At 41.8% G+C, this 18,047-nt stretch overlaps 1 protein-coding gene across 2 annotated transcripts in view; it reads left to right on the forward strand.

The window, feature by feature from the left end:
* agrn (agrin) overlaps nucleotides 1–18,047 on the forward strand; it is a 304,408-nt gene that overhangs the window by 258,403 nt on the left and 27,958 nt on the right. For both annotated transcript variants that reach the window (XM_050066361.1, XM_050066362.1), the window contains 8 exons: nucleotides 195–320; nucleotides 4,087–4,214; nucleotides 9,744–9,858; nucleotides 12,114–12,233; nucleotides 12,427–12,876; nucleotides 14,378–14,570; nucleotides 16,370–16,585; nucleotides 17,591–17,820. In XM_050066361.1, coding sequence (XP_049922318.1) covers nucleotides 195–320; nucleotides 4,087–4,214; nucleotides 9,744–9,858; nucleotides 12,114–12,233; nucleotides 12,427–12,876; nucleotides 14,378–14,570; nucleotides 16,370–16,585; nucleotides 17,591–17,820 — 1,578 coding nt within the window. The remainder of the gene's footprint in view (nucleotides 1–194; nucleotides 321–4,086; nucleotides 4,215–9,743; nucleotides 9,859–12,113; nucleotides 12,234–12,426; nucleotides 12,877–14,377; nucleotides 14,571–16,369; nucleotides 16,586–17,590; nucleotides 17,821–18,047) is intronic.

Raw genomic sequence — 18,047 nt, forward strand, 5'->3', positions numbered from 1 at the left:
AAACTCGCAACCATCTGCAGAAGAAAGAGCAAGTTTTGAAAAAAAACCAAAAGATTTTGTAGGTTTTGACTTTGTAAACACTGCCCATCCTCAGAGCCCTGGAAAGTCTCTCCCCTCTGAGATAAGCTGGATTGAATTTATGAATTTTCCAAAGCTTCATGAATTATTATGAGCCCCTGTGTATCATCCCTCAGGTCCCACGTTGGCAAGCACCACTGTACCCACAGCTGAAGACAGGTCATCCTGTGACAACACAGAGTTCGGCTGCTGCCCCGATGGCAAGACACCGTCCAGCACTCCAGAGGGCGCCAACTGCCCCTGTAAGTCAAAAAGCCCCTTTAAAAAACACTGTCTCTACCCCATAATTACCTGGATATCACCCTGTTCTTCCCCCTTTGTGTTTTTGTGAACCATTCATATTCTGAGGTACAGTACTTTAGCATCCACTACAGCACTTGCAATTAGCTGGACTATAATTTAAACCCTTTCTGATTTTAACAAATATTTATGATAAATAGCTATTCACTGTCTTGCTGACAGTTGGATGAGAATACTACTTTCATGCCTGTGTGTTAAGTATGTAGCCATAGGCAGGAGATGATTAGCCTAGCTTAGCATAAAAGCCGGAAGCAGGGGGAGACAACTAGCCTGTCTCTCTCCAAAGTAAAAAGGAAAAACCTTAAACCTCAACAACACTTTGTGCCTGTCTTTTGACAAGTGTGTGTAAATGGAAGGAGCAATCCGCACTGCACACTATAGAGAATCTGTCTGTTGTACGGCTGAATTTTAGTGTTTTTTATGATTTTAAACCAGGTTTCCATACGTGTGGGCCTGAATCCCAGAGCTTCCACTTTGATTTTTTTGTTGCTGTTAATGTTTCAATGTTAAGTGCTTACATCTCGTGCTAATGATCAACCAACTATTTTTTTCACTGTGCTGAATGCTTGTCTCATCTTATGTCTTTCCTCCTATTTGTTTTTTTTTTTACGCCTGTCTTCAATTTATAACCTTAATTTGGTGATGCATTGAGAATCAACACAATATTTTTTTTCATTTAATGTTTGCTTCGGGAATAGTGATATTGTGCCATCTGCCTTAAACAATCAGATGAACAGGTGCTATATATATATATATATTTTTTTTTTTTACTGCAGCGATTCTTTCATGAATCACCACCCTCATATGTAAATGATCATGTTAGCAGGTGGCGAGAAATGAAAAAAAAAATCTGCAAACAATGGAAGTTTTAACTCAGGTATTCGTAGTTATCAATGCGACGACACTTGACAGTCTGACTCTGGTATTAGTTCAGTGGCTGATTCCCAGTGAGTTTCATTTTCTTTAGTTTTTCTCCACAATTTTGAATCAAGTATGATTGATCCAAGAGTCAGCATCATATTTTAAGGCCCATATGCCTTGGTTTATAAATAACCATCAGTGTCTCTCTTCCTGCTTTTTCTGTCTTTCACCTTCTTTCTGTTTATTCTAATCCCCTACCTCTCCCTTTATTAACCACACACACACACACACACACACACACACACACACACATTCTTCTCTTTGTCAGTCAGTATCTCTCTCTTGAACTATATCTCACTCTTTTCTCTCCCTCAACTCAGTCAATCTCAGTCCAGTCTTGCATCAGTTCATTTCTCTCTGGAGTTGAGCGTGGAGAAAGGCGAGAGACTACCAGAGGCCGACGAGCGCTGTTGTACCAATCAGTGCCTTCTGCCAGACTCGGTTCATAAAGATAAAGGGCTTCTTTCTCCCCTTTGCTTCTCCGTCTCTCTCTCTCCCTCCCTCCATCCCTCTGCTGAAATCTGCTCTCTGTTTGTCCCAGCGGTGTCGGTCTGACTGATTGTGAGAGGAGGGATTCTCTTTGGCTCCCACGGGAGCTGCAGGTCATGACTTTAAAGAGCCGAGGCCACAAATTAGTGTGCAGAGTTGCATTTCTGGCATGTTGAAGGTCCCAAAGCCTTTCAATAAACCAGCAGAGTTCAATGCCACACAATCCATAACATGATCTGAAGATAGCCTTCTGCCATTTATTTGTTTCACAGAATTTACGGCTAAACAGAAGTGAAACGTGGCGCGTCACATCTGTTGTGGTTGGATTGGATGACATTTGGCCCCAAATCCAGATGATAAAAGCATGTGCTCTATAAGCACCTGTGACAGGTTTTAGCTGTAAGACAACAGTTATAACAAATCCGCTAAAGCCTGTAAATATTTATCTCAGCCAACAATGACAGCGCACCGGCGATCAATATCTCATTCAGCTCAAGTGTTACCAATAAAGGCAGGCAGCGCGATAGGCTGATCGATATGCCGGATCTTTTCCCTCCTGAGGAGGGCTTAGCTGAGCCTCCACTCATTAGAAGTGAAATGACACGTCCCTCATGCTAGAATATACATCGGCTTCCATCTCATTGTCCAATTTATTGACGTGCGCCCAGCTATCTCAGAAACGAAAAGGACTCATTTTTGGTTGTTCCAATCTTCCCTTTTTATTGAGACATGAAATGGCGGCTCAAGGTTGAGTTTAGTCCACAGGAGATCTATGAAACCTTTTTTGTATTCTGTTATAAAGCTTCACAGTGGATCTCAGACCTTGGATAAGAATGTATTAAAGGGTCATTTCACTTACCTGCTGTTGTATTCAACCATGGAGATTGTTTTGGGTTTATTTGTTCAGGTATTGAGATACCGTTCTCTGAGGATTCTGTGCCCAAAAAGGCTTTAGTGCATCATTGCTTCTTATGCCCTAATGTGTTGCTCAGAGAAATCCCTGCAGGCTCTCCATATGTTACATTCAAACAAGGCAATATCATTCATGTGACATCAAAGATAATGACCAGCAAATGCTCATGTGAAAGTTAATGGCTCGCTAAGCTCCAGCTACTGTAAAGTCTTCCATATGCCAGTGAGAGTCAGACAAATCTATTACATTTTACAGTTCACTAGAATCTGATAGTCAAATAGCTCTGTCCCTCCTTTTATCACTCTCTTTCTTTCTCTCGTTATGTCCGTCATGGCAGTGGGCTGGAAAATCACCCTCTCTGATGTTTGTCTTCCTTGCAGATTAAAAGTCAGATCTCTCTCGCTGTCCCCTCTGTTTCTTTCTCCCCTCCCCTCGTCTTATCGGCCAAACCTCGCCCATTTGCCTCTATTTTATGGCCGCTGTCACATCTGAATCAATGTGTGCTGCCCGCGAAAGCACTGTAAAGATGAGGGGGAGACAGAAGGAACGCAAGTGGGGCGAGTGCGTGTCTCTAGTGTCTGCTGTCCTTTTCATGCAATTTTAACCAGGCTGTGTCAGTCACCGGTCTGGCGGCATTAAAGAGACAATTACGGCTATCTTTCACGATAATCATACAAGTGCTCTTCCCGTTCTCCCTGCCGTTGCTCAGGCAGGGGCAGCCATGATTGATTTGGGCAATTTGTTCTGCTGATTACGAGCGGCGTGGAAGCATGGCATCAGCGCCTCGCATGCTCCTCCGTTCTTCTGCTCACACACGCACACAAAACCCCCTCCGCTTTCAGCTTTATTTCGAGCCCTTTCCTAGCTGGCAGAAAAAAGAAAAAAAAAAACGTATAGAGAGTTGATAGATGTTGGACAACATAACCCCCAAGGTCGCACAGGGAGGCTCTCTCTTTGCTGAAGACGGCACTTTTGAGAGTGCCTGTGGGCTGTTTCCTCTTTAGTGTGTGTGTTGTTTTTTCCTTTATGTATTTGTGTGTCTGTCTAACTTGTTGTCTCTTTACCCAGCCCTCCATGCCTCGGCCAGCTTTTGGGATGAGTCTCAGTCTGGTAAAACTGGCCCGTTTTTCCACCTTCCCTCCTTCTTTGTTCCTTCCTTCCTTCTCTCATATCTCACAGTCCACCTCTTTCACCACCACAACCTCCACCACCACTACGCCCTCCCCAACTCCAAACACACAAGAACACACGATCCATCACTAACCCAAAAACTGGCACCACCCCCAAAACAAGCACTGTGTGAAGGCAGCGGGAACTGAGTGATAGAGGAAGGTTTTGAGCTATGATGTTACAGTATCTTCTTTCCTCGCCTCCTCTCCTTGCAGCCACCATGAGGTTCAGCGGTTTCCTGCACTTGGACCAGGTTGAGGGCCAGGAGATTTTCTACACCCCCGAGATGGAGGACCCCAAGTCGGAGCTGTTTGGAGAGACGGCCCGTAGCATAGAGAGTGCTGTAAGTGTAGTGTTGGAAATATAGCTCAAGTAACAATAATGATATTTGTTGGCTAAATCTACTTAAATAATTTTTGCCCACATCAATTTGTTTGCATTGACTATCAAAGTGAGACCATGAAACTGTCTAAAGAATTCATCCACAATAAATCACATGATTTTGGATACTGACCGATGAATTCACTAAAGGATAGCGCGGCTTTCGCTACACCTGCACAAATAAGACCAAATGAAACTGTGTAATCCTCACAGCACTTGCAAATGGTCAAAATCCCTCCTAACTGCGCTGCCAAGCAAATAGCTTCTGGTGCTCCTGCACTATTTGCACATATTTAAATGAGGTAATGTGCATCCATTTGGCGCAACATTGGCCCCTTTCTATGCAAATGAGCTTAGTTGCAAAAGCTGTCCAAGTCACAAAGATCAGCGCCACCAGCCACACAGTTACAGTGGAATTATTAACATCTTCAGCTAGTTGGTGGTAAGTAAAGCGAGGATCATTCCATCTTCCTGTGCAGGGTGAAGGTGTGCATTTGAAAACACCAATGGCACTAAGATATATTCAATCCCATATACAGTTTCTTTCTGTGATGTCTAAATTCCTTGCCTGAAGTTATGAGCAGTACCTCTGCACCCCGTCGTTCAGGACCTTCAGCTTGCTGTCTGAAAATATCACTTTTTATTTTTCTCTTTACCATTGTTCTGCCTAATGTGTTCTTGGTGCAAAGGCAACACATAGACTTTGCTAAATGGATGGATAATTGCAGTCAGACACAAAAAGGGGACAAATTGCACTCGGCTGCAAAACTTTATGGGGGTATTTGCACTGTATAATATCGTTAGCGCAATAATCTTCTGTGAATCAGAAGAGGCAGTTGTGGTTGCAAGTGTTGTGCGATTCATGATGTTATCAGCAGCCGCAATCCATTATATGTGAATTTGCCCCTGAGAGATTTTGCTGCTACAGCTTTACTTGGTAACCAGTAGCTTATGGCGGCTAGGCTTTGGTAGCCTACTGGAATAATAAAATCAATTGCTTTTTCAGTCCAATAGATACAGTTTGCTGCAATAAAAATGACTGAGGTGAGATGAAATGACTGAAACTTTAGATTATTAGATAAAACAGATGTTGAGGGACATAATTAGCAGTTGAAAAAAGGTGATAAATCGCAGCGTATCCCGATATAGCCACTGTACGAAATTTTGCCACGAAATTTTGTGACACAAACACAAAGGTGATCATCACCCTGGAGGAAATTGTACTCTACTCTGCTTGCGCTATTGTTACACTTCATTTTAGCATGTCACAGTTTAACATTTAATTTCAAGTAAAACACAGCTGCCTCACCAGGACACATGTTTACTGTCTCCTGCTTGTGTTCCAAGGTCCTATAATGATAATGTCTTTAAAGCTGCACTAATCAATATTTTGTACATTAGCTATGGATCAAATGACTGTGTGAAGTGTAAGGTATCACTTGTGATGAACCCACAGAGAACATAGATCTTCACCTCTGCTGTTTTTAATCCTGCTTTAAAGCAACTGAATCAAGTGATGGTCTCCACATCCTGTTCAGCAAACATAACATAGTCTAGCTTTAAATATTCCCATCAATCTTCATGTCAAGTGTGAAAAAACAACATTCAAAGCATCGTAAGACACTAAAACTCTTCACCAAGAGCCAGACTAATCAAATTTCTTGACCTCCTTCAGGCAGCCAGGTTTCATCGCAGGTTTTACAGATTTGACAACCCTGAAGCTGCTGAGTAATATTGTGTCACACTGGGCTGGAGTGATTTCTCTGGTCGGTGATCTGATAGAAAAATAACAATGATAAAAAACATATTTACCGCCTGCAGTCAGAGAGGAACATACATCATATCAGAGGAAGACAACATAGCCTTGCTGATATTTGATTTTTAATAAAAGGGCAATATTGGCAAACTGTTACATCAGGTTAGAAAGGAATATAGCGCCCGAATACCAGTCATTTGACCCACGTAGGTGGATCAGAATGAAACAAGACTCTTCACGAGATAGCAGTCCATCATGGTGGTTCAATAATTATTTTTCACAAACATTAACATCAAAACTTCCTCACATATACTGCCGGCTAATTAAGAATTTTCACAGAACTTGGGCTGGGGCTTTTAATTTCAAGCACAGCATTAAAGCTTTAGGGCTGAGTTAGCATAGACACAACACAAGGCTTCCAGAAACGCTTCAAGTTTAATAAGAGAACTATAAAGAAAAAAACTAACAGCTCTCTGCAGACTTGTGCAAAGACTAATTTGTCAATCGCTTGCCAAACACTTCACAGCAACAGAAAGCAGCATCTCATGTGAGATTAATTAGGATTTTTTCAAATATTTTGAAAAAATCAGGTCTTATTTTGGATATGAGTCTCATAAGTTTCTGGACAAGATGCTAGTTGCTGTTCACCAGCCAAGGCCGAGGCAGGCGTAGAGCCTGTACAGTAATCACAGTTTGGCCCGGGCAGTTCACACTGCTCGAATTTCTCCGCTGTCCGTTTTCTCTGTCGAGCTCAGACCTTTGAACAAATGTCTCTGTTGTCAAGCCAGGGCCTTGCTCCTCTGATGAAACGGGGACGTGTGTGTGTGTGTGTCTGTGTCTGTGTACACAGTACACATCTACCAGCTGTTGAATTGGTGTCACTAGCCCCCACTGGGACCTAATCTACTACCTCACAGCGATTTGTGCGTGTGTGCGCTTGTTACACTCCAAGCCCATGTGTCTCTGAAGCCTGGTGTGCCACTTGATAGCAACCACCCCCTCTTCATCTCCAAACACTCACACCAAGCACACACACACACACACACACACACACGGGCAAACACACACAAAGTGCTCACACAGATATATAGCATGCACACACAAGGAATCAAGCCACAGCAACCTGTTACAATTAGTAAATAAATTAGGATATATATAAGAGAAAGAAGAGGAGAGGAAAGAGCCATCGGGAGGTTTCTAGGTCAGAGTGTCCACAGGAGAGTTTGTCCATCATTTCCATCCCTAAGCCAGCTTTAGAGGATTTTATTTTTGACCCGTCTACTTTGCCGTCACACCTCAACCCACAAATTAGAGACGTTCAGCACATGAAGGGAATAATCTGAGTCCTCAAGCTGACTTGAGTCAGCCTCGCTGATCAAATCAGCAGCTGTTTGCATCCGAGCTCACCTTGCCAGGATCTGAAAACGTCATAATATACAGTATCTTAGTTTTTTGGGGTGGGGTATATTGGCAGACATGGTATATAATATTCATACCTATGTTTTTATCAGTGTATAATCATATAAAACTAAGAGTCATTATGTTTTGTTTCCTTAGAATGAGCCATTTATATCTACAAACAGAGCTTCTACACATTACAGAAAAGTGTGGAATTTGATTTGAGTAATTTCCAAGACAGGATAAGTATTGAAAAACATATTTTTGTTTCCAGACTGTCGCCCCAATTGTGCTTTCTAAAAGATAAAATTCAGAATCTCTAAAATAAATTGATCATACGAGCAAAGTTTTTCATGTTGTTGGGAGCAGGCAGCTGGCACAGCCGAAATGTTTCCCTCTGTGTGAGAGAGTGTGGGCCAGAGCACGCTTGATATTGTCAAAAGCATAGCAAGAAGTATGACGTGTGACTTAACACACACTCCTACGCAGAGCTGCCTCTATGCAGAGCTGTACGTCACAGCATGCAAAACAGCTCTGCCCCAAGTGCCTTGTAACTGAATCAAATCCAGACATCTCTGACTAAATTAGCTTGAAAAAGACAATGCAGCAATATCTTTGAATTGCATATATACATAGCATCACAGATAACCAAATGTTAAGCTTATCTGAACATTTGTGAGTTATGCAGTGATGTATTTGTCAGAAAAGTAAGCAGACTATCTTTTCTGCGATATGATCATTCCATTAACACAGTAAATAAAGATGCAGGAAAATTAAATTATTTAACTTTTTTCAACTCATTGTAAGTGCATATTTATAAAAGACTTAAAAAAGATAGTACAAGTATAGGTATTCCTTTTTGGCAGAGAAACTTGTCTGGGTTTGGTATGAATTGATTTATATGAGCTACAGTGTGTAGCTACATTTTTCTGGCACTTCTTTGGCAACATAACAGCATGCATAGTCAGAATGCAACATACATGTCAACAGTTGGATTGTAAAACTATTTAGTTAGGCAATAAACATCAAGCTATTTGTACTTAGATTTCAAATATGGTCCAAACTATCTATTGTGAGATTTTAAAATTTGAGTCTGGAAAAGTATGACATGTTGAAATGGAAAATGTGAAGGAACCCTGTACATACGCAGCAGGGCCTCCTCCACTGAGTTTGCCATGTTGCTCCTGAAGTAGCCCAGAATGACAAAGTAAAGAATGGCTCTAGATAGGGCCATTTGCATTTTAGCATCAGTCACTGTAGTTCCTACAGTACGTTGCTGGCACACAAGAGAACCTCACCACTACATACCATTAAATCCTACACATTGTACCTTTAAAAGGAAAAGTAGGCAAAGCAATGTTGATGCGGCAGCTGACAAAAACGAATGAACCAAGAAATAAGTGACTTTATTAATCTGGACTGAAACAGTATGAAATGATTAGAGTAAGCAAAATGACTATTCGTTTCCATCACAAAACTCAACAGTTCGGGCTGAATATGTCTCTTTCATAGAAGTCTCACATAATGGGGAAATCTTATTTAAAAACATCATTTTGTGGACAATGATTGGCTTTGGTAAAAATCGGTGAGATGCAGATGGGGCGTGTGGAGGAGTGCTCAGTGGAAACAGTGGAAGTGGCCACTCAGAGGATCCTCCAGTAAAGTGGGTTAGAAGGCCCAGTGGCTCCTGCAATTGTAACCAGCAGCTGAAATGAGGACGAGGCGGGAGGATTTTCCTCTTGTCTCTTGTTGCTTTCGAGTGTGTGAATAGGAATAATCCACCAGCATGCAGTCAAGAACAGAATAATGAGGGAAACACTGACTGTATGTGTAACTTTTTTTAAGTTCTAGCATGAAAATGCTCCAATTTTTAGATAAAATATTGGCCCAGATTTTTTGGCTTCAGGCAGCTTCAGTCTTACTGCTGTAATATCCCCGTTGGCTTTAAAAACATTTTAGTCAAACCTCCTTATGGAGTTCTTCTGGCTGTTGCAAGTTGCACACAGGCGAGGGGGGGGCATCAGAAGCAAAACCAATCAGGAGCACATGTCAGGGTTGCACGACATTTATCTTAGCTCCTCCCGAAAACTTGTCTCTATAATTAATGCCACGGCTGCAGCTAAATGTCAATTTGTGCACCCACACCCGATAGGTTTCTTCTCTGCACCCCAATTTGAGAGGCAGTCTTTCTTCCTTGGAGATAGAGTACAGTCTTCTGGAATTGGACTCGCTGCTATGATAGCATGGAGCTCATTACCAGCCTCATTTATCATCTCTTCCCTCTGTCCATTCCCTCCTCCCTCCTTCTCTCTGTCTCTCTGTCTCTCTCTACCTCAGCTCAATGAGTTGTTCAGGAAGTCAGAGGTGCGCAAAGACTTTATGAGCGTCCGTGTCCGGAGCCTGGCACCCAGCAACTCCATCCTGGCCTTTGTGGAGGCCCACTTCAAACCAGGTGAGAGATTTTAATATAGAGTAAAAGGTTTTTTAAAAAAAAAAAGATGGTCAAGTATACCATGAAAAAGATGGTCAAGTATAGTAGCCTATAGAGAGGGATATGTGCTGGGTTTGTTCCCTTTGTCTTTCAGCAACCAAGACAAAAATTACTTGCTTGAAATAAATGAAATTGGGATAAAAGTTAGGCCACCGGCCAATGAAGACCTAATTATTTTTTTTATGCAGCATAAGTGACCATATCACCATTTTTAAAGCACTTAACACTTTCACTGGTAACTCTTGGACTGTAAGGCAGAGAGGCTAAATTTGTTCTCTCCTGGATTCCTTGGTCTGGCACTCTATTCGGGATTTTTTATTACTCCTCCTACACAATTCATTCAGTGCTCACTAAATTAAGTGCATAACATTTTTGAATAATATTTTGACTATTCCATTCCTGAAAGAACAGCAATAACAACCAAATTGTACCTGCAGATAACCACTCTGAGTGACCCTGCAAACACAAATGGCATGTTGCCTCTACAGCAGGTGGCACTACAGCCACAAAACTCATTTAAATGGCCATGAGTCATCTATTTGAAATTTTGTTCAATTCTGCCTCATAAAAAGCATAAAGTTGATTTAAGTTTTTCTAAAAAAAAAAAAAAAGTCATTCTTATTTTATTGTTATGTGTATTCTCTTTCAGATCGGGATGCAGGTTAAGAACTTTTCTATTATTACAATAACAAATAAAGAGGATTGTGCATCCTTGGCAGAGATATGCACTCTCTCAGTGCTTTCCACTTATTTTTTATTTGGCTCATAACATTGCAAGGCACTGAATGTTTTTCCCCATTTGTATCTTTTTTTTTTTTTTTTAAATTTCTTTTCAGTGCCAACTAAATCCCATGCTTGCAACAACTGGCCCTAATGTTAAAAAAACCACAACCTAGATGTTCACAGTGGTATTTGTTGTTCGTCAGAGCCAGGAAAAGTTCCCTAAATGACCGTGCCTCTATGTGTCACCTGTACAGTTAAAGGTACAATTTGTGATTTTAGTAAATATAGAAGTGTGCCCAAAAAACCCGTAACAGGAATGAAACCTGCTCTCTAATTGATTGACAGGATTCTTAACACAGTGACCAACACTCAACAACAACTGTTACTAATGTTTTTTCAATCTGTTGAGGGTTTGTTTACATCATGAGTGCTGTAATCCCAGGCTTATTAACTCCTACACTCACAAACTGCTGACTTTCTTAATTATTAAGACAGTCTTGTATGTATATGAGTTAAGTTCAAAAGGATATGGTCGATGCCAGTGCTGATCGGAATGCTTCGAAGCATCGAAGCTTTGATTGTTGCCATGGTAATAGGCGACCAAATCAGTATTTGAGTGGTTCATTTTTGGTTCATTTTGATTATGTTAGTTCATCTCAATCTAGGGTACTTGAACTTAGCTTTATGACTCTGACTTACTCAACTGACAGTTTGAGCACATGTGATATGCTAGCAAGATGCTGAAAATGTCAGGCGTCTGGAATAGTTTCAAAGTGTGCCACATATACTAAAGGAAAGTGGCATATATCACAAATCTACAATGAGTTTGGCAAATTACCTGGAAGCTGTAAGTAACAAACTGTTAGCTGCTTAGCTGTCTTGCAAAGTGTTTTTTTTTCTAGCTGTTACGGCCAAGGTCACTGCAGCCTGCATGTCAACAAAGTGGCTGATTGTCACATTATTTAGGTGCATCGACTGAAAACCATTTCAGAAAAAGTCAAACTTATGGAATTAACTTTGATTACCCCTCACCCCACCCGCACCCCCTCCTCCTTGAAACTTTTATTAATCATGGATATTTCCTTCTGAAGTTTTGACGACCATAACCTGATTTTCAGGTTGACGCCACAACTGGGCCTTTAAGGTCCTTTTGTACCATACAAAATCCCACCCCCCACCATTTATTTCCCCCCCTTTTTTATGACGGTCGTTCAGTGTCCTTCATACCCTTTGTACGGGGCAAAGTTAAGCGTTGCTCCTCCATGGCCTGTAAAGCGAACATCTGTAGCGAACGTTATGAGAGCGATTCATCTGGAAAAAAGCCGGACAAGCGGCGGGTGGAGGACAAGTGGTCCCTGGAGATCCTCCACCTGTCATACACAGGGCAGTCTGATATATTCATTGTTCCGCTAAAGAAGCAAGAGTCTTGTATTTGCTTTGGAGCACTCCTCAGAGGCCTTGTCTTAAGTGGTTGTACCTCTTGTTTATCGTAGATACAAGATACACAGTGGAGGACATCGAAGGAGCCCTGCTTAAACAGCTGAAGGCCTCTAAAGAGACCAGCATTGCCGTGAAGAAGCCAGAGGACGAGAATATTCGCTTCACCAATTATGGTAATACAGTATGGACTTAACAGGAGTGTGTGGGGATTAATAAAATGAAAAGGGGTTTTAAGTTATTCATGAGGTGATTTATCAAAGGTTTTACGGGTCTTGAGCAGGAAATCTCAGGACCGCAGGCTCAACATACTTTAACGTCTCTTTTTCTTTGTCTAATTTCCATTGTTCTCTCCGGCACCGTTGACAGGCCTCTCCTCCATTCCCGTCTTCACCACTACTACCACCACCACGGCATCGGTCACCACAGCTGCTCCCACCACCACCACCAGGCCTCCGCAAACTACCCCATACGTCACCCGCAGGCCTTACAATGGCAGACGTACGACCACAACCTCCGCGCCGGTCACCACACCACCACCACCCACCACCACCACCACCACCAGGCCTCCGCCAACCACCCCGTATGTCACCCGCAGACCTTACAATGGCAGACGTACCACCACCACCACCACCACCACTACCACGACCGCGCTGCCTCCAGCTACCACCATAGCCCATGTTCGGGGCAAGCTTCACCACAAGGCCCAGAAGCCCTGCAGCTCCCACCCCTGCCTCCATGGGGGCACCTGCGAGGATGACGGCAACGACTTCAGCTGCAAGTGCCCCGCTGGGCGAGGAGGCTCCGTGTGTGAGAAGGGTGAGCCAGCTTTCTCTTTCTCCTCATACATTAGGAAGTATTTCCCTCTCTTATATTTGTTATCACTCTCAAAAGTTTCAAAGTCTGAGCTTATTTCAAACTCATCTAAGAAAATGAGCTGGAACAGACTTTCCTTATAATTTTGTACTATTGCAATTAGCAATTACAAAGAAACCACCAAAGGCTGACGTTTACAGTGATTTTGTGGGAACTAAGAGGGTTTGAGGCACTCCACTTTCCATTGTGCCAATCATCCCTTTTAGCTGTTCCATAATCACTGCTAACCACATCCTCAAGTGCTTTAATATATTTATAAAGTAGCAGAAACACACCATTATGATAAAAAAAAATCAAATATTAAAGGTTTATTTAATGAAACTCTTATTGTAAAGAAAAAAAGGACATATATTCCTTCTGTTAAGCAGTAGGTTTGTCTAATTGTAGCTTCACAAAGTGGCTGCAAAGTGACACCGTGAGTAGCAGTGTGAATAATGACTTTCAGTTAGTGCTGGAATATGTAAATGCGCTGTTATGTGGTCACAGATGTGGATTTATTGGGTCATATTTAGCTCAATGAGACAACAGCAATCAGAGCTCTAGACAGGGCGTCAGTTTTACACAAGATTTTTCAAAAACTTGAGAACAAAGAGTTTATGTGTGATCGAGTCAGACACAACATCTGTCCTCCTGCGCTTCAACCTCATCTCAAGTGATTCAGACAGGTTCAGCACTTCCGAAGTAAGCAACCGCTGAGCCGTTCACCAATTGCAACACAGAATCCAATCAGCACCACGGAGAAAATCATAAATCAAGCAGAAGTTCTTGAGAAGCACAACTCTTTTGTTTCCTCCCTCTTACCCTACTTTGGGACTTTTGGGGGATGAGGAGCAACCTCACGCAGCTGCATCTTAAGATAATTGACACTAATTGCTTTGATGGGGATTAGCTGGTGAGAATCAGTGTGTGTCTTTGAGTTAGAGTGGCTAAATGAAGTCACACATACACGCACGCTCACACACAAACTGCACGCATCCAGCCTCCCCCGAATCAATCAAGTCATTAGAAAAGAGGGAGCTCATCAGCTGCCATTCTCCTCAGAGAGACGGACAGAAAGACAGATGGACGGAGAGAAAAGGAGCCTGGGGAGAAAATGGATGATAATAATCATAATTGTCGAGTGGCGGAAAAACAAAGGTTTTCCTGTGTGTGTGTGTGTGTGTGTGTGTGCGCAAGTACTTGAATGTGTGTGAGTTGAGGGTGGCTGTAAAGCTCAGCTCCTCCTCTTTCTCGACCTTCTCCTTTTGATAAACTCGTCAAGCATTTTGGAAAAACGCCATTCCTCAAATAATCTGACAGAAAGGCTTATTTCTCTGTCATCAAGAGCCAGTGACACACCACCTCCGCGCACACTTAATTATGCACATTAAACGCCTATTACGCCACGATAAAGCAAATCATTTAGTAATGACAAGATTGGCTTGTTGTCTTCGTTCCCCCACAGTGATCAGGTACTTCATCCCATCATTTGGGGGCCAATCATATTTGGCTTTCCAAACCATGAGCGCCTATCACACGGTCCGCATCGCCATGGAGTTCAGAGCATCCGAGATGACAGGCATCCTGCTCTACAATGGCCAGGAAGGCAAGAAGGACTTCATCTCTCTGGCTCTGGTTAACGGCAAGGTGGAGCTCAGGTGAGTACTGTGAGACTCAGGAGGGGAAGCAGGTGATTCTCTTGCTTTTATTTGATTAAATCTGATGAAACTTAAATGATGCCCTGTGGGAAAACGGGGTCATTGCAGCAGCAGCTGAGAGAGGATGTAGATAAGAATAAAACAAATACAGAGCACTGAAGATAATGAGGCAAATAATTACAGCAAGTAAACATGTTGAAAACACCACTGCCAGAAAATGTAAAAAAAAAAAAAAAAAAAAAAAAAAAGACACAAAAGCTTCTTGACAGATTTGAAGGCTAAGGCTACAAAGGCACGCTAACAGAAATGTGTTCAAACTCGTAGATAAGCCAATCACGTGATCATGTTTACAGATGGTGGGAACATATGTACAGAAATATGTGCAGGATGTCCAAATTTGCTATTTCATATGTAGTTTGTAAACACATACATTAGGAATGAAGGTTTATATACTGTTTATATTCACAGATGGGATCAGTGACCTCTGGAAATGCATCCAGTAATGGCTCATAGATGCATGTGACTCAACATTTTACAGTAGGATAGAGGCCACATATAGTACTTATGAAACAGTGTTGGGGAGTAATTAACTACATGTGCTGTAATTACTTGTTTAACTACAGTTTGCAGTTGTCAGGTGGCAGATTAACCACATTCAAATCTCAGTAGCGTTTTCAGTAGTTAACTGCTTTGGGTCATGTAGTTAATTTACTTAACTACAAACTACATATTATTATTTTGTATGTTATACTGGATCCAATTCAATCTGCATGCCCTCAGTTTAACATTTGTAGCCTCAGAGCGAGGCTCACTCCTTGTGACTATTAAAGTCACTGTGATTTGTTAAATTGCTGCAGTGCCCCTTTAGGTTCTAGGTGTAACAGGGTTTAAACAAAATGTTTTTTTAAGGCCAGCAGTAGACTGACAGTAACCAAAAAGGTTCATCCAATTTGTTTAAATTGGACCATTTTCCTGCCAGAAACCTGTAAAAACACTCAGTATTCATCGTTGCCCCACAGCAGCATTGTATGCATAAAAAATAATTTGGGGGTGAGGCAGCATTCTCAGAGGAGACCTGAATGGACTAATTAGAGATTCTGCGGCGTGTCTGCATTGGACCTATTATTTCAAACACTATCCGCTTTCCTTATCTTTTGGGTCTTATGTTTCACCCTGACCCCTCCAAGCCCTTTTCAGTTCCTCCCAACCTGGCCAGGTTAGATTTCTCTATTCAGAGAGAAATCAATAGCAAAGTAAAGGAGATCATTACTCACTTGTGCTTTCAAATGGAGCTCTGCCTCAATTCCAGAAATACAGCTGTGAGATTACCACCCACAGCTCTGCAAATCCAAGACGTGGGGAGAAGAACTAATTATTTGTGGCAGATAATTGCTCTCAGGTTGTGCTAATACTACCGTATGTGTGGGTGCACATACACGATGGTTCTTTTCTGTGATGATATGGCCTTTTCTGCAACAAAACCTCATTAGATAAAAGGTTTAATTAAAAAAGAGGGTGTGAAGACATTTTTTAAGTGAGTAACTGCATCATTCCAGTCACATAGTTTGGAATCCCAAATGGGAAATCCTGTACCTTTTTTCTTTCATCCCTCTCCGTCTTGTTAAACAATATGAGCAGATATCTGCTCGTCATTAGGCGCTGCACGATAACGAGCAAACATATTGGGTGGAAAATAAGCCCCTGGAGTGCTGTAAACTAATATGAAGTGTGCCGCAGATGTAATGTGATTGTTGGACAAAGTTGACTGGATGAATATGCTTTGTTTGTCTTCTTCTCAGGTTCAACACAGGTTCAGGCACAGGCACAGTGATCAGCAAAGTTAAAGTCAATCAGGGCCGCTGGCATCAGTTGGTGGTGACACGCAACCGCCGCAATGCAATGCTCAGCGTGGACAACGAGCCACACATCGAGGGCGAGAGTCCACGCGGCACAGACGGCCTTAACCTCGACACCCACCTGTTCATCGGGGGAGTGCCTGAGGAAATTAAGCAGGAGTAAGACCATCTATGTACAGTTACACGTTGTGATAACTTTCAAGTCAGGAAGAAAATCATACAGAAAGTCAGTTAACTGTGGCTTCTCTTAAATATAAATGAAACCTAAACAAAATTAATGTCTTGGATTTACAATAATTGATGGTTAAAATATTTCTTAAGGTGAATTTTAGATCATCCAGTATAGAACTCTATTTGAGAGTTATAAATGTATACTGTAAGTAGATCATAGGTAGCTCTATGATTAACCAGTTAATGAGATTTTGGAATCTTGGAAATTTCTTCGACCTCACCTCATCCCTTTTTGTATGTTAAAGCTGCAGTTGGTAACTTTTATGAAAATAACTTAGTGTCATATTTACTGAAACTGTCACTACATCCACACAGTCACTACAATCACTGCTTGTAAACTGCATTGCCTATTTCTCACCTTAGATGTTTTCAGACACATATTTTTGCACACTGTTTAGCTATAAAATGAGAATGTTCGCTCAGGGCGGTGCTCTGTTTTTGGCTCAAGTGTTTTAAACATGGTGGCATGGTGACAAACGTTCTCATTTCACAGCTAAACAGCACACTAAAATATGTTTTTGAAAACATTTGACACAAGAAATAGGCAGTGCACTAACAGAGTTTTGATTCATATTTGATCAGGGCTGCCTATTTGACAGTTTGACTGCAGTTTACAAGCAGTGATTGACAGACATGTTAGAGACTCCTCGACTCTGATTGGTTGTTTTTGTTCACGTGCAGTAAGGCCGGTAAAAGCACTATTATGAGGCAGAGAAATATGATTTATTAAAAGTGACCAACTACAACTTTAATGTACATTGTTGCATTAGATGTATCCTCAGTATTATACAGCATACACCATATAGTATATTCTTTACACTAAGCTCATTGTTATTGAGTAGTGGTCAGGAGTGTAATAATTAAAACTAGAGGCTGTGTCAAACTTTGTGTTAAAAAAGACATTCTTTATCTTTCCCCTTTTTTTCTCCTAAGTGTGAGGGAAAGGACAGAGGTGGCCACAGGTCTGGTGGGCTGCATCCGCTTGCTGGATGTCAACAACCGGCTGCTCAACCTACAGGAGAACGGGGGTGACAGTCTGTATGGCAGCGGCGTGGGTGAATGTGGCAACAACCCCTGCCAGCCAAATCCTTGCAAGAATGGTGCTGCATGCCAGGTCAAGGAGGCAGAGATGTTCCATTGCAAGTGCAGCAAAGGATTCTGGGGTAAGATGCCAATAAAAGGATAGTTTCCTTACAGAGGTGTGGACTTGAATCATATGATTAGACTCAAGTCAGACTCAAGTCACAAATTTAATAACTTTAGACCCGACTTGACAACATTTTAAAAAAGACTTGCAATTCGATTTTGACTTTGAAAGATTAAAAAGTCTGTTTTTTAAAATGTGCGCCATTCATTTCCTGAATCAACTAACATTAACACAGTCTGACTC

This window comes from Epinephelus moara, chromosome 16, assembly GCF_006386435.1.
Source record: "Epinephelus moara isolate mb chromosome 16, YSFRI_EMoa_1.0, whole genome shotgun sequence".
Taxonomy (NCBI): domain Eukaryota; kingdom Metazoa; phylum Chordata; class Actinopteri; order Perciformes; family Serranidae; genus Epinephelus; species Epinephelus moara.